This window comes from Ambystoma mexicanum, chromosome 11 (genome assembly GCF_040938575.1).
Source record: "Ambystoma mexicanum isolate Mex_15411 chromosome 11, UKY_AmexF1_1, whole genome shotgun sequence".
NCBI lineage: Eukaryota > Metazoa > Chordata > Amphibia > Caudata > Ambystomatidae > Ambystoma > Ambystoma mexicanum.
In genome coordinates this window covers 1,284,992,988-1,285,018,901 of record NC_090934.1, presented here as the reverse complement: position 1 = coordinate 1,285,018,901, position 25,914 = coordinate 1,284,992,988, and the positions used below count along the sequence as shown (strand labels likewise).

Here is a 25,914-nt window from a genome sequence, read left to right as displayed (position 1 = left end):
TGGAAGGGTTACCCAAGGACGGAGGATTCCTGGGAGCCAGCTTCCCATGTACATGCCCCTCAACTGTTGGCCAAGTTCCATCGCTTGCACCCAGGTAGGCCTGGGCGGTTGCATTCTAGGGGGGGGCATACTGTCACTCGCAGTCGCGGCCATCGCCGTGACTGGCGTTTACTTCCGCGTTGGAGTTTGAGAGGTCATGGGGGAAGGTTGCTTTAGTCCCTTTTTTGTGTTTATGGCCGCAGCTCCTAACGCGAGACGCAACGCTGCCGGGAGTATAAAATCCCTGCCTTCCGGCAGGTCATTGCATTGCAACCCCTCTCCGTTGTTTACTTCGTTTCTGGGTCCTTCGCTCTTCCTCTGCACCTCGCTTTGGATTCTACTAGGGGTTAATATTTTCCCCCACGCGGTTACTTCTCATAGGTGTCCAGTCACCAGTAACCTCCATACTTTGTTTCCCATTGCCATCCGCCGCCCCCCTTTAGGCGGCGTCTGCCGTGCTCTCTCTCTCTCTCTCTCTCTCTCTCTCTCTCTCTCTCTCTCTCTCTCTCTCGTTCTCTCACTCTCTCTCGTCCTCTCACCTAGCTCTTGAGTCTGGTCATCGCGGGGTTTCTCTCCCGTGCTCCCGTGTTCCTCCGCAGTGCCTCTCGGAAAGACTTCTACCTTCAGTCCGGACTTCCCAGCTGCTGTTTCCCTCGCCTACTCTCCAGGTCGACCGCTACAGTGGACGTTTTCAGCGTTTGGTGATCCTTCGCTTCCTCCTCTTCATCGGTGGACTACTGGCCTTCTGAGAAAAGTCTTGGCACCTCTTATCAGGGTTTTTTCCCCTAGTGGGTTTTTCCCTGCTTTTTCTGGTTTGATTCCGGAGAGGGGGTCACTGTGCCGCTGTTCACACCCAGCGGCCACAGTGGCTTCTCTCCGTGACAAGCCCTCGCACCAGAGGAAAGAGAGAGACTACCTGGCACGTCGAGGCCTGCAAGATACCATCGACTCGGAAAGCCCAGGTGAGGAGAACGTGGGTACGGAGGGAACACAGTCAAAGGTACCCCTTAAGTCACAGGGGTCCACGTATGGATGACCATAGGAAACTTAGGGTGACTAAACCTAAGTCCCTTAAACAATCCAAAAAAAGTCCATAGGTGCCCCTCTGCGAGAACGAACACGGCTAAATGACCTGTTCATTGGGAAGCTACCCACTTGAGAGTCTGCAGCCACACTTTAGCTCACTGTACCTTTTACAGAAGGGAAATAGCCATTTTCACATCAGTCTTTGTCCCGCCCACATGGGGAGTCAAGCACCGAAATGCTATGGCAATTCTCTTCTGAACAAGTCTACCAACAGGAACCGCACACACATGTTTCAGCCTTGTTGGGTCTCATCAATGAGGTGGAGCTGTGCCTCTCTGAGCACAGTGAGCAAGGGGTCCACGTCTGGATGACCCTAGGAAACTTAAGGTGACTAAACCTAAGTCCCTTAAACAATCAAAAAATAGTCCATAGGGAGGCCACCAGGGGGCGCACAGGCAATGGCTGCCTGATTTGCGAGCTCTTCCCGAGACCAGGTCGCAGCGGGATCTGAGCCCCCCCCGAAACCCCTCCACGGTGCGCAAGTGGGCCGGATCATGTTGTGACCCCCCAGGGCCCCCACCGAGCGAAACAACGGGGTCTGAAGACCTCAGGAAGGCAGAGAACCTAAGACGCGGCTGCCGCAGTGGGATCGCCGAAGGAGGCCGCAAGATCACCCAGTGCGGATTTCGGGGAGGAGCGAGCAGGCCCGTCGGAGCTGGCGGAGGAAACGGCCTCCCTTCGCCTCCCGCTTAAGGCAGCACAGGCCGCGAGAACCGCATACTGCCACTGGGGGAGGGGACGCTCACCCGGAGCGGTCCCCGGAGAGGCCCCCCTCGCCACAGCAGGATCGCCGGAGGAATCCGCGAGGGAGGGCGGTTGGGCCCGCCGAAGCGGACTGACGAGGCAGCCTCCCTTCACCACCCACAGAGGCCAGCACAGGCCGCGGGAGAAACACGCCGCCACTGGGGAAGGAGACGCAACCCGGAGCGCTCCCTGGAGAGGCCCCCCCCCCGCCTGCAAGAGAGGTGCCCATTCCCTCCCCCCCCCCCACCGGAGCCCGATCGGCGGCACCACCGCGGGGGGGGGTTATCCCTGGGGGAGGAAAGTGTACCCTGACAAGAGGGGCCCCCAACATCACATCAAGGCCAGCAGTCCACCACCCTGTGGTGGCAAAAAGCACTCCTCCCCCACCCCAGTGGATAAAAAGGGGCACCAGAGACACTGCAGTCGCTGCCCTGGGTGTGAGGCCACCGCTTGAGGCTAGCGGGGTGTGTGCCCGCCCGGGGGCAACTACCAAGATCCAGCAGGATCACGCAGAAGGGGGGGGAAGTGTACCCTGCCAAGAGGGGCCTCCAACATCGTGAAAAGACCAGCAGTCCACCACCCCGTGGTGGCAAAAGCACCCCTCCCCCATTCAAGAGGATAAATAGGGGCACCGGAGGCACTGCAGTCGCCGCCCTGGGTGTGAGGCCCCCGCCTGAGGCTGGGGCAACTACCAAGATCCAGCAGAGTCACGCTGAAGTGTTAGGGGGTGGCCACCGCCTCCCGCCTCCATCCCCTGAAGAGCGCCTCCACCGAAGAAACACGCGAGGTGTGCTTGTGGCCCACTAGGATCTGAGGTACCTTTGACAGAGAGCCCGGGCGGGCAACCTGATGGACTGGCAAAGGAATTTGCAAAAATATCGTTACCAAGACCCAGACCCCCCCGCAAAAGAACCGCCCCACGGTAAGGTAATGGCCCATCCGGAATCCTCAGCACCCTAAACGGCCGCAATGGAGCGGGGCTTTGCTTCCATCTTGCAAGAAATTCGAAATATGGGTGCGGACATTGCCCAAAAGTTTGAAAAAATTGACCAACGGGTCGACAAAGTTGAGGACAGGTTGAATCCAATCAATCTTCATCGGCAACCCTTGAAGTAGAGGTAAACATGAGACTAGCTGCCCTTGAAAAAAGAGAGGAGGAGAGGTCAAGACAGATGGATGATTTCGAGAACAGGGAGCGGAGAAACATCCTCAGGATTTTTGGGGTTCCGGAGACGGAGGGGGAGACGGAGAGAGAGCTGACCCGAGTGGTGCGGAACATAATCGCCCTCCTCTTTTTTTTTTAATTCTTTTTATTACATTTTTCAACAGATATAACATTCCCCATAACTCCCCCGCCCCCTTCCCACCCCCATCCCGCGGTGCTGCCTCAGGTTTTCCGTTGTTTCCCGTAATTTCATTGTGTCTCTTCGGGGTCATTGCAGATCTAACAGTCTTAAACGTTGCGGACGCCATCCGATCCTGAAGTCGTCTCTGAGAAAAGTTAACACTTCCCCCCACTCGCCTGCAAAGTTCTGCATTACATTTTTCATTGCATATGTGGCCCATTCCATTGCCACGATTTCCCACACTTTACGCAGCCAGTCCTGGAATGTTGGAATGTCAGAGCTTTTCCACCTCTGGGCTATCATTGTCATTCCGGCTATAGTAAGCATCGCCCGCGCTCTTTCTCTGCCTCTCGGCTCTCCTGCCGCTTCCTCGGGTCGGAGGCCCAGGAGGGTCCATTCCGGGGGCGTGTTCCCCCCTGATCCGAACACCTGTTCTTGTGCTTGACAGATTTCCTTCCAGAATGGGTCTATCTTTGGGAACCTCCACCAGATATGTTCCGCTGTGCCCTCCTGCCCACAGCCTCTCCAGCAGATTCCCGTTGTCTCCGGGTACATCCTGCGCAGGCGGGCTGGAGTATAATGCCACCCATAGAGTATTTTGTACCAGGCTTCCTGGGTTTGTGAGGCTCTCGCTAGTTTGGGGATTTTCCTCCAAAGCTTCTCCCATTCCCTCTTCTCTATCTCCCTGCCCAGTATGTGTTCCCATCTTCCCATATATGCCCACTGCGCCCTCGGAACAGCTTTGTCTAGAATCTTGTACAGCTGCGAGATTAGCCCTTTCGAGCCGTCATTAGTAATTAAGAATTTCTCGAAGTGGGTCGGAGATCTAGTGGCCGCCTCCTTATTTGTGGGGTGGAGAAACCAGTGGCGCAGCTGGGAATATCTCAGTCTCTCGCCCTCCCCCAGGGCGAAGTCCCTTTTACAGTCCATAAAGGTGCTGATTTCCCCCCCTATGAACATGTCTCTCATTCTCCGGCAACCCCCTTCCCGCCAATTCCTGAATGCCCCCCTCTCCAGCCCAGGAGTGAACTCTTTGTTATTAAATATAGGTGTGAAGGGGGACGGGTAGGTTGTGATCTCTTTGTGTTTAACCAGCCTGTCCCAGTTATCCGCCACTAATTTAGTGATGGAGCTCTCGTACATGTGTTTTGGTCGGTGCTGCTTAGGTAGCCACAAGACCTCCCCTAGATCATGCTGTGTGACGGCCCTGTCCATTTTAACCCAGTGTTTTTCTTCCCCCTCATGGAGCCATTCCCTAATGACCCTTAGCTGGGTTGCCTCATAATATTGACGGAAATTAGGGAGGGCTAGTCCCCCTTCTTTCCTCTGGGCCATGAGTTGCTGCCTGCTTATCCTTGCGCTTTTCCCCTCCCAGATAAATTAGTTCGTTACCGCTTGGAGCTCCCTGAAGAAGCTTGCTGAAACAGTTTGGGGGATGGCTTGAAATAGGTAGAGCATCCTTGGCAGTGTGACCATTTTTATCGCCGCGAGCCTCCCGAGCCAGGAGATCCGGAGACTCCGCCACCTGTGGAGGTCTTTTTTAATACTTCTCATTAGGGGGGGGTCATTTGCCACATACCATCCTGTGAGAGCCGGGGTAATCCTTACTCCCAAGTATGTGATCCCCCCAGGCCGCCATGCGAATGGTGTTAGTCTTTTTAGCTCTTCCCTCTCCTCTTTCCCCAGCGTCAGGTCCATCAGCTCGGATTTGTTCATGTTTATGCGTAATCCGGACGCTTCCCCAAATTCCCCGAGTAATAGTCTACTCTGCCTGCATGATTCTATGGGGTTGGTCATGGCGAGTAGCATGTCGTCGGCGAAGGCCGCCACTTAATGCTGTCTGCTCCCAAATGGGATTCCCTGTATTCCCTCTGACTCCCGAATGGCCTGTAGGAGGGGTTCTAAATAGATTGCGTAGAGCAGGGGCGATAGGGGGCATCCCTGCTTCGTGCCTCTTTGGAGTTGGAACGGTCTCGGTGTCGTGCTGTTCACTACCACTCTCGCTCAGGGCCCCTCGTAGTTTGCCTTGACCATCTGCAAGTAGGCGCCTCCAAGACCTATTTGTTCCATAACCTTAAACAAGAATGACCGCTCTACCCCGACGAACGCTTTTTCAGCGTCCAGAGATAGTATGGCCGCCGGGGTGTGAGTTTTTTCCACCTTTTCCCCTAGGTGTGCCACCCTCCTTATATTGTCCGCTGTGTGCCTTCCCTTTATAAATCCCGCCTGGTCCTGATGAATCAGGTCCGGGAGGAGCCCCTCCAGCCTATTGGCTAGGATTTTTGTGTAGATCTTAGCGTCTACATTGATGAGCGCTATTGGCCTGTAGGAAGATCTTTCCAGGGGGTCCTTACCCGTTTTCAGGATCAGGGAGATCTTGGCTTCCTTCATAGATGGCGCTATTTGCCCTCTATCTCCAAAGGAGTTAAAGAGATAGGTCTATTGTGGTACCAACAGCCCAGCAAAGGACTTGTAAAATGCTGCTCAGAACCCGTCTGGACCAGGGGCTTTGCCCGCGGGCAGGTTCCTGATAACCCCCCTCACTTCGTCCTCCGTTATTTCTTGGTGTAGACCCGGCTGGGCGTCTCCGTCTATTTTGTGCAGGCCTACCTTTTCCAGGAATGCATCCTGGGCTTGGGCGTGGGTGTTTTGTGAAGTGTATAATGTCTCATAGAATTTGGCCATGGTATCTTGAATATCTTCTGTTTGAGTAACCCTATCGCCTGTTTCTGTCTTTAGGGCCAATATTGTATTTCTTGACGACGCTCCCCGGAGGAGGCGTGCCAAAAGAGCATCTGCTTTGTTCCCTTTAGCATAGAACTTTTGTCTCACGTAAAGTAGGGCCCCTTCTGCTTTTTTGGTTCGTAAGATCCCCAACTGCCCCACCGCCCTCCTGTATTCCCTCTGGTTGGGTCTACTGGGGGTCTCGGCTACTTTGTTCCTTGCTTCCTTGACCTCTGCCTCCAGCCGGGTCTCCAGGGCCAGCAGCTGCTTGTGTCTTTGTGCTTTGAGTGCTATGATTTCCCCCCTCATAGTAGCCTTAAACACATCCCATCTTATGTCTTCTGCCATGTCTCCCCTTTTATTATTGTTGAAGAATTCCCTCATCTTTCCCTCTATCTCCTCCCTTATTATGGGGTCCCTCAGCACGTGTTCCAGGTATATCCATCCCCACACCCCCCCTACTCCTTCTTCCCAGTTCCAGCTGCATTGATAGTATTTTGTGATCTGCTATTCCCATGGGTCCCACCTCTATCTCCTTGACCCTTCCCACCAAGGTCGCTGATACCCAGATATAGTCTATTCTGGACTGTGTCCCATGAACTTCAGAGAGGAAGGTGTAGCCCTCCGCGTTCCCCTTCAGTTCCCTCCAGACGTCTCTCAGCCCCATGATCGCCATTTTATCTCTCAGCCCTGTCGAGGCCACTGCGCCCCCGCCCGTGCTCCTGGCCCCCCCTGATCTATCTTTGGCCTTATCCCAAGCTATGTTCAAGTCCCCCATAATGATTATCTGTCCCCTTGCGCACTCCTCTAGTTTTCCGAGGATGCTCCGTAGGAAGGAGTCCTGCCCCGAGTTGGGTGCGTAAATGACCCCAATAGTACAAGTCACTTCCGCTATCTTGCCTCTCACTATTATGTATCTGCCCTCCTTGTCCCTGAGGGTCTCCTTTTCCCTGAAGTTTACCGAGTTCCTGATAGCTAGCGCCACCCCTCCCGTTTTTGTGGGTCCTGATGCCTGGTACACCTGGTCGAACCCCCTTAGCTTGAGTCGGCCCTGGTCTTTACGGAGCAGCTGTGTTTCTTGTAGCCCCTGGAAGTCTGGTTTTCCCCTTTTCGTGAATTGCTCAAGCTTTTTCCTTTTCAGCGCGAGTTGAGCCCCCTGACATTATGGGTTACCCATTTGAATGGTGATTTGTCTCCTGTTTCTGCTGAGTGTGTTCCCCCACTTTTTGCCTCTCCCTACGTTCACTTCGCTCCGAGATCCCGGATGTTTTGCAATGTTCACTGTGTCCCTTTGGCAGCACCTGGAGGATCCCCCTCCCCCTCTGACTCCCTTCCCCCCACCCCCATCCCCTCCCCTGAAGATCTTGCCACTAGGTCTTCCCGTCCCCCTCCTCCTCTCTCCAGGCTTCCTCGCCCTCGCTGATCCCATGATGTTTGCTCGTCTCCCCTCCTCCCCTCCTTGAATAAACCTTTCTGTCCACCACCCCTTATGATTGTCCCGATTTCATGTCAGCCCTCTTCCTCCCGTGCCGTCCCCTCCGCCGCTGGTTCTATTTCCTTTCCCTTCCCGGCAGGCCCCCTCGGGCGGGTCGCCTCCTTTTCCCCTCCCCCACAACCGTCCACTCCCATGGTCTGGGTCTCGTCCCAGCCCCGGCTTCCGATGATTTTCCCGATCCGGTCGCTCCGCGCTCCTGGTCCAGCTCCTGAAACAATTCAATTTGCAGGATGTCCGCCCCTTCTTGCATCGTGGTTATCCGCTTTTGTGTGCCTGCCCACTCGAACAGGAGCCCAAATGGAAAGGTCCACTTGTACTTGATCCCTTGTGCTTTAAGTTTGGAAGTGATTGGGCTCCATTGTTTCCGTTTGCGTAGGGTACTGCTGGCGAGATCCTGGTACAGTTCGATCCGTTGACCGTTATAGGATATCGGCTCTTTCTGCCTGGCCGCCCTGAGAACCGCTTCTTTTTGGGCATACCTTGTGAATGCGGCCAGCACGTCTCGCGGCCTGGCTCTCGGGTTCCTGTTGAGGTGGCCCACTCTGTGAATCCTGTCCAGCTTGTCAGGGGAGGGCTCCCCCAGCAGCTCTGCGTAGATCCCTTGGATGGTCTCGTTTAAGTCTCTGTCCCGTACCGTTTCCGGCAGAAATTTCAACCTGATGTTGATCCTACGAGACCTGTTTTCCATGTCTTCCATTCTGATTTCTAGGTTCTGCGTCGCCGTGTCCAATCTCTCGATTGCTTCGCTATTCTCTGTCGTTTCTCTAGCCACCTCCTGTAGGCCTTTTTCGACGAGGTCCGTTCTCTCTCCCAGCTGGCCCACTTCCTGCTTAATTTCTGCCATCGCCTGGTTTATGTCGGATCTCATCAGTTGGAATTGATCCTGAAATGTTCTTCCCAATGAAGTTTGAAGGGAGAGCATCTCCCCGCGTAGGTCCTGGCGTGAGATTTGTGCTGTTAGGTCAGGATTCCCAAGGTGCTCCTGTCCCGTGGTTCCCTCTTGTGTACTCCTGCGCTCTTCGTTAGCATCTTTATTCGCCCACATAGTTACGAGGGGGCCTGATGCGTCAACCTGCAGCATTCAGCTTTTGTTTGTCCTGCTCTTGTTCTTGGCGGCCATGGTTATGGGATTCAGCCGTGTACGGGTGGCCAGGCGACTCTGCTGCAGTGGTAGGGCCCCGGCTGGAGAGCCCCCCCGAGCGCACAGGCACCCCCCCCAAGCGAGCCCTCCGGCTGTGGCTCACAGAGTGTGCCCTTAATGTCTCTCCCTTTAATGTCCAGTTGGGCTTTATACCCGGAGTGAAAGTCTCCCTGCGGATCCGGGGAGAACCAGCACCAGTGTAGAGACCCTCCACAGCTGGATGCTAAGCTCTGTTTGTGACTGGAGATAGCAGTTAATGAGCCGTGAAGTACTGCACTTATCCCCCCGCTCCGGGTTTGAACTTATTTGAGTCCTGGTGCTGTGGCCCCCGGGATGGTCGAGCAACGGGAGAGGGGGCCTATCAGCCTCTTTGCGCCATGCTCTAGTTCTGGCGGCCGGCGGGAGCAGGCACAGGGCCGAGGTGTGTTGCATGTGTTTTTATTTATTTATTTTTTTTATAGTGGCCGCTGGGTCAGGCGTTGGACGAGGGGGGCCCCAAACCCGCAGGGGGGCCCGCGCCGCCTCGCTCCGGGCCTCGGCTGATTAGGGGGCAGCCCACTCAGAGTGCTCCTTCAGGGCCGGGGTCCCCGGAGCCCCACGCCCACCACCGCACTCCTGGTCTCCCTCCCAGCGGGAGCCCTCGCCCCCTCACCTGTGCCGCCCGCCGGCCGACGTCCTCCTGGGGCCAGTAGAGTGCCCGCTACCCCGATGGGAGTCCTCCTTTCTCTGGTGGGATCTGCCGGTTCCTGCGCAGGCAGGCGGCTTCCAGGTCCTATCCCGCCTCCCGCGCAGTGATGTCGGCTGGGGGCCCGTTCAATTTGGGCCCAGATCCTGTGTGTGCCCTCTCGTGGGCCGATCCGAATCCCCGCGGGGGTACGTGTGCTCCGTGCCCCCGAGCCTCCCCGCCGCGGCCAAGTCCAGCGGACCCTCTCGGCCCGAGATCAGTGCTGGGCCTGCCTCTCCTTCTCCGTGCAGGGCTCCGCGCCCGCCACTGCCTCTGCTGACGACCGGGGGCTCAGGCTCACACGCTGGATGGCGGGGGCTCCCGTTCACTCTCCTGTGGCTTATTCCCCTCCGCCTGTCGTCTGGGGAGGTGGGAGCAGGGCCGCCTCCTCCACCAGGCCTGGGGTGTCCCCTCCCTCTGTGGGGCTCCGGACTTCGGGTTCCTGTTTCTCGTCCTTGCTGGACGTTGTCACGGTCGTGGATGCACTCCTGTGTGGGGGACACCGCACGATATTGTCAGCCTCTCGTTAGCCTGCTAGGGGTGGTGGAACCGCATAGTTTAGAAGGAGGAGACTGGAGCGCCGTCGACACACGTCTATCTGGTGTCGGCGGCCATCTTGGAATCCCCATCGCCCTCCTCTTTGAACAAGAGATGACCACTGAACTCATATTTGATGGGGTGCATAGAGCGGGAGGATGGGCAGGGGGCCCCCGGTCGATCCTAGTCCGGTTCATTACTACCTGGAAAAGATGCGGGTGTTGGAGGCCTCCAACAAAGTCCAGGAGATCACGTATAACAACTCCCAAATCTCCATTTTCCAGGACCTTTCGGCATACACCCTGGCTAAACGCAGGATGTGCCGCCCGCTCACACAGCTGCTGAAAGAGAACGGAGTGCGATATAGATGGGGCTACCCCTTCTCCCTAACATTCGAATACCTAGGCCAGCGAACGACACTGATCTCGGAGGAAGATATCAAGAAAGCCATCCAGGACTATGTGTCTGACACAACACCCCGACGAGAACCGTTGGGGCCGGCCAGGAGTGGATCGGGTGGCCCAGGCCCACCGGGCGAAAGACGGAAGAAATCAGGGGCAGGGAAATTTAGGAGGATGAACAAGCCCTCCCCAGCAAAAGAGGGGGAACGGAATGACTCTGAGGGGTAAACGCCAGGGAGTCCCAGAGCGAGTGTGGTCTTTTGAGTTTACCAATGGACTTTGGTTCACCCGCGGGATGGTGATTCGGCAAAGACAGGAGGTAAAGAGGAAGCCAGAATCCCCATGGAAAGCAAGTTTAGCGGGACCAATAGCGGGGAGGAGGTCGAAAGGGGGGGGGGGGTCACGATAATGTGATTGGTAACGATCGCCTGGCCGAGAGGGGCAGGCTGGTGGTCCGGCCAAAGTGCCAGAGATGGCTGAACTATCTGGCTGGACGCCGGGGCAGGGGGTGGGGAGGCAGGAACGAGTTGGGGTTTGTTTGTTAGGGAAGGGGTTTGGGGGTCAGTTGGGGAAACGTTATAATAGTGTCCAAAAGTCGATTCATGGAGAGCGAGAAAGGAGAATTGTTGCGATGCTGCTGACCATTAGAACGGGAATCATAGACTATGGCTGATAGCTTGCCGGCCCTGGGAGTGGGTACCCTGAAAGTGCGGGGGCTGAATACCCCTACGAAAAGGTCCCTGATCTGCAGGGAGTTTAGGAGGGCTAAACTAGACCTGCTGTTCGTGCAAGAAACACACTGTGCAAGGGGAAAGGAGCCCAGGTTGCGGGGGGGGGGGGAATCGAGCAGGCCTTTCATGCATCCCACAGGACTAAAAAAAGAGGGGTGGGCATCTTGGTGGCAAGGGACGTGGGGTTTGAGAAGAAAGACATCTTAAAAGACCCGGAAGGGCGGTATTTGTTGGTTCGGGGCACCCTACAGGGCTCCCCCCTTACTCTGGCTGTAGTGTATGGCCTGAACGAAGGACAGGCCCTATTTTGGGAAGAAGTAAGAGATAGGATCAGACTATTCATGCAAGGCCCACTGGTGGTGGGGAGAGACTTCAACATGGTCCTCGACCCAATCATGGACAGGAAAAGGGTAGACCCCCTTACTCCCAGAGCAGCAGAAGAAGCCATGGCACAGTCTTTCCAGAAGGTAAATGCGGACCTGAGACTAACAGATACAATTCCTTCTCCCAGAGTGGGAATCCCATCCTTCACCTATTACTCAGCCATACACAACTCTTTCTCCAGAATAGACTATGTCCTGGTAGATGATACACTCCGACCATATGTGTCAGGCTATAGGATAGACCCAGTGCCCTGGTCAGATCACGACATGGCCAGAGTTACCGTAGCGATGGGGTGGTGCAGAGAACGCAGAGGGCGCTGGAAGTGTAACAATGCCCTATTAAAAGATGAGGTTCTTGCTCAGGAGGTCTTGGACTCCATAACAGAGTTCTTTGAGCTTAACGATAATGGGGAGGTCGCCACTCACACGCTCTGGGACGCCTTCAAGGCTACCCTGCGAGGGGTCCTCATAAAAATAGGGGCCCAAAGGAAAAGGGAGAGGGAGATCCAGGAGAAAACTCTGAGAGAAAGAATAGCCCGTCTCCAACCGGTGAGTTCCCCGGGGCATCCATTAGAGCGTGACCGGGTGACCGCTCTGGAAGACTGCAGGCTACAGCTAAAAGATCTACTTTTACACAAAACAGAAAGGAGCCTCCAAATGGTTAAACAAAAATATTATGAGAAAGGGGACAGGGCAGATCGGATCTTAGCCTGGAAGTTGAGGGAGGTTCAGAGAAGCAGGAGGGTGAAGGAAGTGAGGGACGCTCAGGGGCTCCTTGGCAACGACTCCCTCCCATATCGGCGAGGCTTTCCGCCAATATTATAAAACCCTCTACTCCTCTGAATATGATGGGGATGATGCCCAGATAGAAAGCTTCCTTAATTCGATACAGATCCCATCCCTTTCGAGGGAAATGGCAGAGGGGATAGAGGGCCCGGTAACCGAAGATGAAGTGGACAAGGTGATTAGTGGAATGAAGGTCGGAACTTCCCCCGGGGAGGATGGCTTCACAGTCTTCTTTTACAAAAAATTCCGGTCCTCCCTGATCCCATACTTGGTGAGGGTCTTTAATAGGGTATTGGAGGGGGGCATACTCCCCGAGTCCATGATGGGAGCCGTGATAGTAGTCTTGCCCAAAGAGGGAAAGGATCCATCGGAATGTTCCTCCTATCGGCCCATATCATTGTTAAACATCGATATTAAGATCTTGGCCAAGGTGGTGGGGAAGCGGCTGGAAGGTATAATGCCGAAGTTAATCCATGGAGATCAGGTGGGCTTCATAAGCGGAAGACAGGGGTCTGATAACATCCGCAAAACACTGGACCTGGTCCACCTTGCCCAAACATCGGGACTCAATGCATGTGTCCTCTCACTGGACTCGGAGAAGGCCTTTGACAGGGTCGAGTGGCGTTACATGGAGCTTCTCCTTCACAGAATGGGCCATGGGACCCACATCATGAGCTGGGTAACTGCACTCTACAGAGCTCCCACAGCTAGGGTACAGGTGAACGGGACGCTGTCTGGGTCATTCCCCCTCTCCCGAGGGACGAGGCAGGGGTGCCCACTCTCCCCCCTGATATATGTCCTCACAATGGAGGCTTTGGTAATAACGGTCAGAGCTCACCCAGACATTAAGGGAATAAGAAGAGGGGAGATTGAATTCAAGCTTTCCCTGTTTGCGGATGACATTCTGGCCTACCTGGTAGACCCGGGCTCCTCTCTCCCCCCCCTCCTGACCCTGGTGTCAGAATTTAGTCGCTTCTCTGGCCTAAAAATAAACACGGCAAAATCTGTCCTGCTCCCAATGCGAACAACGGACTCAGTGCTTGACCCTCTGAGCAGGTTCCATGGGATTGAAGTGGAGAAGGTCGCCATACGATACTTGGCGGTACTCCTCACCAGAGACATTTCGAATCTGGGCCCCGCCAATTACGGCCCCATGATGGCGGAGATCACTTCCGATATGAGGAGATGGGGCAAAAGGATCCTCTCGTGGTATGGCCGAATGACGGCTGTCAAAATGAACATTCTGCCACGACTCCTGTACCTGTTCACGGCACTCCCGACCAGACTCCCAGCGCAGAACTTCAGAGACTTACAAAATGGGGTCCGCGACTTTGTATGGCAAGGGAAGACCCCGAGAACTGGAAAGGCCACCTTGACCCTACCAAGGGAGGAGGGGGGTTTCGGGCTGCCGGACTTTCACCTTTACTTCTGTGCTGCCCAACTGTGCGTCCTCCTGGAGCACATGAAAGAGGGCCTGAGAACGTATTGGTCTTACCTGGAGGATATGGATGCCCACCCCCAGAAGGTCCGCAACCTCCTATGGGCACCTCGCAGGGAGATCCCGACACACTTACGATCTCACCCGACCCTGGGAGTCCTATGAGACATTTGGAAAGAAGGCCCCCAAACCACTCACCTCACCACATGGCCGTCTCCGATGTCAACTCTCTGGGGCCACCCCATCAACCTGGGAGGGAGAGGGTGCAGACACTCCCAGAACTGGTCAGACATGGGGATGGAATGGGCGGGGCAGATGTTCAGGGACGGCGAATTCCTATCTTACGAAGACCTCAGGGAAGCACTAGGTCGTGATTCAATATCCATCTTCGAATACCTATGCCTAAAGGGCATCCTTTGCGACCAATCATGGGGCACCAATCTGAGAAGACAGTTGACCCCTTTCGAGAAACTCCTCGACTCAGCGGCCTCCAGGAAGGGGGCGGTTTCAAGTATGTACAGGGTTCTAAATACGTACAACCTTCAAGGCAGGAGGAGCTTCCGCTTGTTCTGGGATGACCTGCCAGGTGCCGAAATCTCAGAGGATGACTGGGCCAGAATATTCAAGATCGCATTTAACGGAAACTTTTTCACCGGAGACATGGAGCACAACTTTAAGATATTACAGGGGTGGCACAGAGACCCCGTAAAACTGTCAAAGATGTTCCCGGGGGTGTCACCAAGGTGCCCGAAGGGATGCGGGGAGATGGGGTCCAGAGGCCACATGTGGTGGCACTGTCCGAAGGTCCGAAGGTTCAAACATACTGGGAACAAGTGAGGGACTGGATAGCGGAAGTGACTGAAGACCGTCTACCACTTAATCCCCTGACGATGTTGTTGGGCCTCCCCCCGGAGGACACAGAGTTGCACCGATATCCAAGGATGTGGGAAACCATGCTAAGGGCGGGAAGAGTGGCATTGGCCCAGAAATGGAAAAGTCCGGAGGCTCCCTCGAAGGAGGACTGGCTGAAAAAAAGTGAAAAATATGTTTTTGATGGATAAATTGACAGCCATGATGAACAACGATACTAGCTCTTTCCTCACAGACTGGTTTGGAGTACAGCAATCCTGGGGATGGGACGTTCACTGAACCCACAGAATGAATCCCGCCCCGGAGATGACGGGATTAACCCCACTGCGCAGGTCAGCCAGACTTGGGACCCCAAGAGCTGGGGAACGGCGGCAGCAAGTCAACTGATGACACGGCCACGCATCGCAACATCTCCGAGATAAGGGAGACGGAGGTAACACCGTGAGTCTCCCATGGCGGACACACTGAACTGGACACAGGGGAGGGGGGGGACCCAGGGGTGGGGCGCGTTGGCGGGGAGGGGGGGTAAGGGGTGTCACATTTATTTCTTACTTGTTTGTAAAGTTAAAAATGGCAATAAAAACTACAGTTAAAAAAAAAATAGTCCATAGGTGTGCCTCTGCGAGAATTAACATGGCTAAATGACCTGTTCTTTGGGAAGGTACCACTCGAGTCGCAGACACGCTTTAGCTCACTATACCATTCTTTATCTCACCCACATGGGCAGTCCAGCACTAAATGCTAGACTGATATTCCTCTTTTGTGAAAAGTACAGTGAGCAAAAAGCTATGGCTGTGGACTCTCAAAGTGGGAGAAAACTACAGAACATGTTATCATCCCGTGTTCTTTCTAGAGAGGGGCGCCTGCTATCTTTTTTGTATTTTTTCAAGGAACTTGGGGTTGGTCACCCAAAGTTACCTGGGGGAAGCCAGACGTGGACCCCTTGCTCACTGTTCTCAGAGAGGCACAGCTCCACCTCACGGATGAGGCTCAACAAGCTGAAACATGTTTCAGGGGTTGCTGTTGGTAGTCTTGTTCAAAGGAAGTCTGCCTGGCTTTTCGGTGCTGGACTGCCCTTGTGGGCGGAACAAAGACTGAAATAGAAATGGATATTCCTCCTTTGTGAAAAGTATAGTGAGCAAAAAGCGATGGCTGCGGACTCTCAAAGTGGGAAAAAAACACATAACATGCAGGATTCTACCCATTTGGCTGCTGTTGGGGAGAAACTGGCCGATTGCAAAAGTCTGGCAACCAGCAAGGCATGATCCACCTGGCTGAATGCCACAGAAAGGTCAATCAACATGAGGGTGGTGGATCCTTTGTCCACGATGTCCAGCATGTTGGCCTTGAGATCCGTAAGAGCAAGTTCTGTAGTATGAGCCCTGTGAAAGCCTGACTGCCTCTGCCCTAAGATCTGTCATTTTTCTACATGATCCTGCATCTGAGTATAAGCCACCTGATCTAAAATTTTGAGCAAGAAAGGTGAGTTTGAAATGGGTCTATAGTTTCTCCGGACATCTGGATCAAGAGATGGCTTTTTCAGTAATGGGGAAATCCATGTTTGCTTCAGGCAAGCTGGTACTGAGCATTCCTTAAAAGAGGAGTTAACCAATTTTGGCAGCATAGGAGTCAACTGAGTAGCATGTGATTTGACCACTTTAGAGGGGCAAATATCTCCTTTACATGATTTAGGTTGTAGGCGTTTCAGCACGGTGGACCTATCACTCTCTGAAATCGGGGCAAAATCGAAGAGCGAACATTTTTTTTTACTTCGTAGAGGGATTCTGTCTGAGAATTGCATGCCAATAAGATCTTTTTTGTGCTAATATCAGCCTATATTTTTTGACTTTATCTATTTAAAGCGTCCTAAAATGACGTGCACCATTTCTTGTCTTTAACTGTAATAGAAGTGTGGGCATAGGACCTCCAATTCTTTAAGGATTTTAAACTCTTCTTTAGACTATGATTTAGCCTATACGATCCTTTGATCACATTCCTCTTTCTTTGCTTTAATTATAGCTGCTTTGTGCTCTTTAGCTGCCTTTGCGTATGCATCCTTATTGGTTTCCGAATTTGAGGCTATTTTGCATGTTTGAATTTCGCTAGAGTACCAGCTTTTTGTGTCTCTTTTCAATCTACAGCTGGGGCTAGTGTGTTGACTGGCGATTCCATCATCATTTCATATGAACCTACAATTCTTTGTGCCGTGTCCAGTTTTGGCAACTCTCTTAATGTACTTTCGGGGAGAGGTGCCAGTGCCTGCGGTATAAAACGGCGTGTGTTTCTAAATGTCGAGAGCACTTTTTTGGCTTCAACCTTCCTACTCTGTGAGCCAGCTTCTACCTGAAAGTGTATCAACTTGTGGTATGACCATGGACATGGTATCACTTCCCCTACATTCATGTCTATATTTTGACTCGCCACCCAGTCCAGGGTCCTACCTCCTGCATGTGTTCCCATCAGGACGTTCTGTTGGAAGCCTAGATTAGACAAGGTAATCAGGGTCATTGTGTGTTTATAATCCCACAGGCCCTGGTAAACATCTCCTAAAAAGATGGCCTTGGTGCAGGGTTTGAGGCGTGGAGCTATTATGTCTCACAGCTGGATTGGGAATTCTGGCATGTGCGTGGGAGGTCGGTAGACAAGGATAAGGTCAATGGTTGTATTATGGTCCAGCAATGCTTTAGCATTCAATGTATCACATCCTGCTTGGTCATTTAACTGTACCACATGGGTCTGGAGAGTGGACCGATGTATCAGGGCAACCCCTCCATCCCCCAGCCCAGAGAGCTGGTCTGCCTGTAGAATCGAGTAGCCGGAGGGATAGCCAGTGCTAGAGCTGGACCGGCTGCTTCATGCAGCCAGGTCTCAATTCTTGCACAAATGTCAATGTTCTTCTCAAATAGATAGTCGGTAATTTCGGTGGCATGGCAAATCAGTGATCTGGAGTTAATTAGTAGGCACACCAGCGGTGTAATCATCCTTCACCCATTTCAGAAGGGCCGAAGCCCCAGGTTCCTCACTAAAAGCAATTTACCACCATGCCTGAAGCAGAGCATACAAGAATCAGTGGCCAGCAGAACGTCATGGCGCCCGATGCGTCCCGGGCACGAACTGGCATTAACCGGCCTCTGCAGAACGAGCCAGCGCTAACGCACCACTGACGGGAGATTAAACCCCTGGGGAAGATGGGAACTGTAGTTCTTGCAAACTATGTTTAACACGTGAACCTAAAAAAAGAAAGTCCCTCTTTATCTGATACACAGCAAAGCAGTTTTAAGCCCCAGCAGGGTGAGCTGCTTCTGCCGTGTTGTCAAGCACACAGATTGGTCCAAATATCTTACAGTGAAATAGCGTGACACACTACTCAGATTAAGCTAACTCGCTCCAGTACTTCACATGCAGCACTTGCAACCACCTAAACCCACACTCATACGCCTACAGTACGTCTACTAATAAAAGTACAAATAACAGCTCAATAAACAATGCATTCTCTATGTGTAGCTTAGCGCCTGGAGAAAAATACTGGCAAGTTATACATCTATCTTTTAAAGTAGAGTCATGTAGAGGCTATAATGTGAAAATATATATTACCTGCAAAATCAACAGGAACAGAAAATATGCATTTGCAACTCGCTGGAACTGCTCGAACAGATTAATTGGTAAGAAGGTCAAGATGGTGTACTTGGATGTTTTGATACGATTATTCTGAAATGAAAATAAGCATTTAATAACCAGGACAACCCGTTATTGAAGATAATACATTTTGAAAATTCTGACACAAACGACAGTCAAGTTTCAAACAAAAAAGGTTATTTTAAGAATCTAAAATAGTTTTCAAGTTATATGTCATTTTGTAATACTGATCGAGGTTCAGTCGATCATGTATATATAAACCCAGCAAAGTGAAATGTGCATGAGATTTCAAAAGATATTAAATGAAATGTTAATCTCTCACAAAGTACGGCATTCCTGAACACATCTACTGGAGTGGTAGTAAGGAATGGGAATCCAGGTGGCTCCCGGGTCCATATGCCCTTTACAAACTCAAATAGAAAAGTTAATGCTGCTACATGAGGGCTGGCATTACAATAACTCCCCATGGATTCTGCCTGCTGTTTATAAGTGTAAGTGTATGAATGCTGTTAGGACAAACTCCCAGATTGTCCAAAGGGCCACTAGGAATTAACGGACTCTTGGAACACCTTCCCGCAAAAGGAACATAGACTCAGTAAAACAGCAAGTTCAAACTACGGTTTATTACAGCAAAACCAACAGGGATCAGTACAAGGATAGAAGAAATCCGTGAACCACTCAACATCCCCTGGCTCGCAGGCCAGTTTTGTCCTAAAGTTGCGTCAGAGTGACGTCACAACCTGGGTAACTCTCCAGAAAACCTACCAGACTATTAGATTGGGTACTGAGTAATAGTCCACCTATAGTGGACACTGTACATGTTAATCTACTGGCTCACGCATGTCAGGTGGCTGGCCTGGTCCATCCCCAAATCACTATTTCTAACAATGTTGGAGTGTGAGTGTCTTACCATTGGTTCTTGCACCTTGCTACCCTCCCCTAGGATACTGAACTGTGGTTGGCTAGAACTGATGTCCGAGAACTAAGACCGGCAAAGGTTCTCAGCTATTAGTGTACCTCCTCAAGCTAATAAGGACGACTATGTGTCTGCATTGTAACTTGTGTGTAACACTTTAGACTATGAGAGGGCTTGTTCATCTCGTGCAACACCTGTCTCACATTGTAACATCTTTGTTGCAAGCTCATGTCTGGTGGCGTGAGATTGGCTCCCTTTCCCAGCACTGGTTTCTGTCCTTTGTCTGAGTCATTCGGGTCACGTGTTCGGTGACCATTATTTGGAGCTCTGCAGCTCTGAATTATGACAAATTATTCCTATTTATTGCAGCTGGTGTTACTGTCATTCAAGGAATGGAATGTCATTCGTATCTGGTGGCCTTGGCAGCGGGTCCTGTCTCACACGTTTGCTCTTGTCCAGCCTGAATTCAACTCAGCTCAGCTCTGGCTGAGAGGCTTGTGGCCGGCTGTAATTTACCTCAACCATTATGCGGTTCCTACAGTGTCCATGTTATTCTATACTCCTCATATGATAGTCACACTTGGCTCTGTCAGGTCCCTTAGGTGCTCCTTCAGTACCATAAGATTAGTTGTATATAAGCGTCTGCAAGCTTTACTCAGGGTCTCTTGCTTCTTGCGCTTTCTGCGTTCAGCTAATGATAAAATAACAAAAGCAATGACAGTATATATATGTATCTGTCCTCTAATTATATAACTGTACGCTCGTGTTCTTCATATGTATTCGGGTGTGTGTTTGTGTCCCGATGTACGGATGTGCTTCATGTCTAATGCTGTTAAGTCGTGGTGTCTCTAACAACGTCAGTAACATGGCTTCTTGGCGCTTTAATCAATACTGTTGATTGAGGTCTCTTTAGTTGCAGCCTGGGGCTCCTCATCCACTCTGGGGTAGACTTGTACCGCATCTGGCATGTAGGGCTGGCTGAGAGGGTACCTTGCAACATACTTGCCTATCATTGGAGCTCTAGGAATTGGGCCGAAATACTATGGGCGTTCACGGTTTCTCCTGACCTTCTTCTGTGTCACATATCTTATAGGAGTGGAAGAGGGGGAGGCGGGGGCGAATTTCCCTTTCCTCTTCAGTCTCCCCTCTGGTCGACTTGTCAACCACATCCATATATAACCGTCCTTTTGTTCTGGGCTGCCATATCTTCATTATTCGTCCAAGGTGTCTGTAATAGTTTGTGTGGTCGTCGAATGAGCAGTGCATATAACAGCATATTGCACCAAACCCACTTCCCTTCATAGAACTTTGGGTCCTGCGGATTGTCCAGGTTTATGGTCCCTGCTAAAAATAGTTCACACTGCGCAATCTTTGATTTCAGCGTGTCTCGTTCTGGGACAACCTCATCCTTTATTCCTCCTATGTTCACATCCATCAGGATCTGCATTCCGATAGCCAATTCTGCTGTTTTCTTGAACCTTGCCATGCAGATTTTGATTGCACACACTGATGCTGCTCCCAGCACTACGGCTCCTGCTATCACCTTCAGTCCATCTGACAGCCATGATGGCATCCATGACCATATATACGCTAACCAGCTCTTGTCCTTCCCTGTTCCTCGTGCTTCATCTTTCATTTTCGCATGCATCTGGGCCAACTGTGCTACTGCATATGAGAGAGTTCCATTATCTTCGTCGTTAGCTGGTGTAAATGTGCAACAGGAACTCTGTATCTTTGCGCAAACTCCTCCTTCCATGGCCCTGAGGAGATCCAGAACATATCTATTCTGGAGCGCTCGCAACCTTATTGCTCTGAGCTCTTCTCTTATAGCACTGCACCCATTCACTGTAGCGTTAAAGGGGTGGTCTAGTAAAACATTTTATTTACAAAATAGATAGGCAACATAAAAAAAAATACTAGCATTCTCTTTTTTAAAACTTCCTATGTAAAATTTTGAGCTATTCAAGCTCAAAATTCGCAAAAGCAAGCTCATGGGCGCATCCATTTTGTGAAAGGGAGGCCCTCCTGTGCTGGCTTTTGCTTTTGCGGCACTAATGAAGGAAAAGCCAGCCAGCTGTAGTAAACAAAAGCTACCGCTGGGTGGCTTTCCCTTCATTAGTGCTGTAGGCGGAGTACGGGGACCGGAGACCAGAGCAGGAAAGCTGCAGCTGAATCTCGGTAAGTGCTATTTATTTATTTTTTTAAAATAAGCACTAGCTGCGTTTTTTTTTCTAAGTTTTACGGGCTGGAGGAGCCCGGAAAACTTAGAAATAAAACCGCAGCTTTAAAAACGTTGTATTTATGTTTGCGGTCGCTTTTGAAGCGACCGCAAACATAAATACAACGTTATTGTGTTGGAAAACGCTGCAGTTTTTCTTTCCAAGTTTCTCAGGCTCCTCCGGCTCAGAGGAGCCTGAGAAACTCGGAAAGAAAAACCGCAGCGTTTTCCAACACAACCCCGTTGTTTCTGCCTGAATCTGCTTTCCCATTTGGGGCTCTCGGGCTCCCCACGGGGAGCCCGAGAGCCCCAAATGGGAAATCAGCTGTAGGTAGAAACACTATGCGGCATGTAAACATAACCGCGTTGTGTTTCTGCCTGCTGTGGCTTTCACTTTGGGTCTCCGGTGCTCCCGTGGGAGCACCGGAGACCCAAAGTGATAGCCACAGCAGGCAGAAACACACGCGGTTGTGTTGGAAAACGCTGCGGTTTTTCTTTCCGAGTTTCTCAGGCTCCTCCGAGCCGGAGGAGCCTGAGAAACCTGGAAAGAAAAACCGCAGCGTTTTCCAACACAATAACGTTGTATTTATGTTTGCGGTCGCTTCAAAAGCAACCGCAAACATAAATACAACATCTTTAAAGCTGCGGTTTTATTTCTAAGTTTTCCGGGCTCCTCCAGCCCGGAAAACTTAGAAAAAAAACGCAGCTAGTGCTAATTTAAAAAAAAAAAAAATAGCACTTACCGAGATTCAGCTGCAGCTTTCCTGCTCTGGTCTCCAGTCCCCGTCCTCCGCCTAAAGCACTAATGAAGGGAAAGCCACCCAGCGGTAGCTTTTGTTTACTACAGCTGGCTGGCTTTTCCTTCATTAGTGCTGCAAAAGCCAGCACAGGAGGGCCTCCATTTCACAAAATGGATGCACCCATGTGCTTGCTTTTGTGAATTTTGAGCTTGAATAGCTCAAAATTTTACATAGGAAGTTTTAAAAAAGAGAATGCTAGTATTTTTTTTTATGTTGCCTATCTATTTTTTAAATTAAAATTTTTACTAGACCATCCCTTTAATTGTTACCACCGCTCCCAACAAGTGATCTGTAACCACTTGGCATTTGTGAACGTCTGTATTCCTGGTATTGTTGATGCAAAGAACATTTGTGTTCTGCTAAACAGTCTGTGTTCTGCTGAGATCTCGTCAAGTGCTGTTTCTGATGCCTCTGCAAAGTAATTCCCTCCTCTTTTCACTCTGCTCAATCCGACCTGCTTCTCTGCCTTCTCTATCTGGGCTGTTGGTGCCACCTTGACCGATCTCTTCTTTCTCTTGTTGTTGTTCATCATTTGGAAGTCATCGAGCTTCACATCCTTCTTGGGCACTACCAACGAAGGCATGTTTATATGTGCCGATGAGCATACTCCTTCCCACTCAGGTGACAGCTTCTCATACGTCTTTGATCCACATGCCCAGTAGTGATCCATCAGCACTGCCGTTCCTGCTCTTATGGCTGCAAGTTGTTCAATTGTTGTGCACCCTACGTTCTTGCCAACTTCAACATCACCATTGTTCATCATATCTAATGTCTTTATGTAATTGTCTTCATATGGGAAGATCCCTATGGACATCCATCTCAATGTTGCTGTTTTACCTTAGAATCATCATTGTGTTTACAGCATTGCAAGATACATCAGGCACAGTGCTCTTGTTGCCGGTATTTCAGTTGCTATGAACATTCTAGAGGCGTAGGAGATTAAAGAGCAGACATAACAGCTCTCCCCAATGGTTTCCTTACCTTTTGTCATGTGTTTGTACCACATGTTGTTGGATACTCGAGCAATGTCAGTGAGATGAACAAGTTACTTCTTACCTGGTAACGTTCTTTCGACGGGATGTTCCTCCGACGTATTCCTTATCTTTGATATACGTTTCCAGCTTGCTGGCCTCGGAATTTTTTTCTGTAGAGGGTGCTGCGCATCGACGTCCGCCGAGTGGATGTCCTTCGACGGCCACTGTATCGGCGCCGACGTCACCATGCCCATGAATAGACACGCGCTGCGTCCGTTGCTCAGTTCCGTTTTGTTGTATAAGAAAAGACATGCCTGAATTGGTTAGTGACCTTGAAGGAGCGAAAGCTGCAACCACAAGGGAAGTTATCACTGCAGGGATGGATGGGAGGGGCGATAAGGAATACGTCGGAGGAACATCCCGTCGAAAGAACGTTACCAGGTAAGAAGTAACTTGTTCTTCGAAGGGATTGTGTCCTCCGACATATTCCTTATCTTTGATAGACTCCCATAGCAGTGGTATGTAATTGGAGGAGGGAGTGATAGTGTTATGTATCCCTTTAGGGATGGACCGAGTGTAATACGGTCTTGCCAAATCTGGTCTCTTGAGCAGTGGAGGAATCCGGATTGTAAAATTTTGTGAATGTATGTGCGGACGACCATGTGGCAGCCGCACATATGTCCCGGACCGGTACCCCTCTCTGGAGAGCCGAAGAAGCTGCAATACCCCTGGTTGAATGAGCCCTGAGGTTTTGGGGTGGCTCTTTCCTTGCTAGTCTATAACATTCCAGGATGGCCAAGATAATCCACCTGGAGATGGTTTGTTTTGTTATGGGTAGTCCCAACTTGTGACCTGAGTATCCTACAAAAAGCTGGTCTGCTTGCCTGATTCTAGCCATTCTGCTGATGTAAAAGCTGAGAGCTCGCCTAGGGTCCAGCCTGTGTAGCCTTTCCTCCTCTTTCCCCGGATGGGGAGGAGGGTAGAATGAAGGCAAGGTAATTTTCTGAGTAATATGGAATTCAGATACCACCTTTGGGAGAAAATTAGGCTTCACCTGGAGGACAACCTTGTTCTTGTGGAAGATTGTATGTGGGGGTTTACAGGAGAGAGGTTGTAGCTCACTCACCCTCCTAGCAGATGTTAGTGCTACAAGTAGGACTGTTTTAAGTGTGAGAAATCTCAATGCGCAAGAGTGAAGTGGCTCGAATGGAGTGCCCATTAAGAAGTTTAAGACTAAATTTAAGTCCCATAATGGAACCTAGAATGGTTTTGGAGGGTAAACATTAGTCAGACCCTTGAGAAATTGTACCACTAGAGGAATTTTGAAATACGATGGTTCCTCCGCAGTGCGCTTGAAGATAGAAAGCGCTGCGAGATAGCCTTTTACAGTGCCAACTTGAAGGCCTGAGTTTGCCAAGTAGAGTAGAAACGATAACACCGTTGGTGTATCACATGAAAAAGGGTCGATATTCTCTTCCCTACACCAGCTGCAAAACGTGTTCCAACGGCAGCAGTATAAAGACTTTGTTGCTGGTCTTCTGGCCGAAAGCAACACCTCCATGACGTCATCAGGGAGATCCCAATCCTTGTACCTCAACCTTTCAGAAGCCAAGCGTGAAGGTTGAGGGTTCTGATGTCTGGATGGAGAACCTGACCTCCCTTCTGCGAGAGAAGATGATCTTTGAGTGGAAGACGGATTGGAGGACAGATGGAAATATCTAGAAGGTCCGGGTGCCACGTTCTCCTGGCCCAGTCCGGGGCAATTAGGATCATGGTTTTCCGGAATCTTCTCAACCTCCTGATCATTTGAGGAATAACAGGGACTGTTGGAAATGGGTAGAGGAGTGGAAACTCCCAGTCCACTACGAACGCGTCTCCTAGAGCTCCTCTCGGGGGAAATTCCCTTGAACAGAACATATCGCACTTCCTGTTGGTGCTTGTGGCGAACAGATCCACCAGAGGGGTTCCCCAAAGGGCGAAGATCTCTTGAAGGACTTCCTGAGCTAGCTCCCATTCGTGGGAGACTGTGCTCTGCCTGCTCAGAGCGTCCGCTGTCAAATTCTTCTCTCCGGCTAGGTGGACTGCCGATAGAGAGATTCCTTCCCGAATTGCCCAAAACCAGAGCTGCATTGCCTCTCTGCACAGTGGCAGTGATCCTACCCCTCCTCTTTTGTTGAGGTAGTGCATGGCCACCGTGTTATCCGTCATTGTCAGGACATTTCTCACCTGTACTGATGGCAGGAAAGCTTTCAGCGCTAGTCTGATCGCTCACAGCTCTAATAGGTTGATATGTAGTCTGGACTCCGATGAAGACCAATGACTGCTGATGGTTAAGTCGTTGGCATGGGCTCCCCACCCTGTGAGCGAGGCGTCTGTGACTACTGTTATCTCCGGCCATGGTTGCCAAAACAGTTCTCCTTTCAAGATGTTCTCTGAATAGGCTCACCATTGAAGGTCGTGGGCTACCTTGTCTGGAATCCGGAGGAGGTCTGACATTCTCCCTGAGAATTGTGACCACTGACTTCTCAGTGCCCACTGAAGAGATCTCATTCTCAGGCGAGCCTCTGGCACAAGGAAGATGCAGGATGCCATGAGGCCTAGCAACCTCAAAAAGTCAAAGGCTGGGAGACGCTGGGCATTCTGGAACTTGGTGACCATCTGTAGAATATCTTGAGCCCTCACCTCTGGTGGCGAGGCTTTTCCCAGGGAAGTGTCCAGGACCGCTCCAATGAACTGGAGTCTCTGAGATGGTATCATCTGTGACTTCTTTAAATTGAGGGAGAAGCCCAGTCTGTGAAGGAAGAGGCAGACATAATCTAGCTGGGTCCCGGCCTGTTCCGAAGATACGGCCCTGATCAGCCAATCGTCCAGGTAGGGATAGACGTGGATCCCTTCCCTCCTTAGACTCGCCGCCACTACCGACAT

General features: G+C 51.3%; 1 protein-coding gene across 1 annotated transcript in view; it reads right to left on the bottom strand.

Moving 5' to 3' along the window:
* The window catches only part of ATP8B4 (ATPase phospholipid transporting 8B4 (putative)), a 5,389,235-nt gene that overhangs the window by 5,001,094 nt on the left and 362,227 nt on the right, over positions 1 to 25,914 (bottom strand). Inside the window, exon 3 of the mRNA XM_069624764.1 lies at positions 18,040 to 18,153. Coding sequence (XP_069480865.1) covers positions 18,040 to 18,153 — 114 coding nt within the window. The remainder of the gene's footprint in view (positions 1 to 18,039; positions 18,154 to 25,914) is intronic.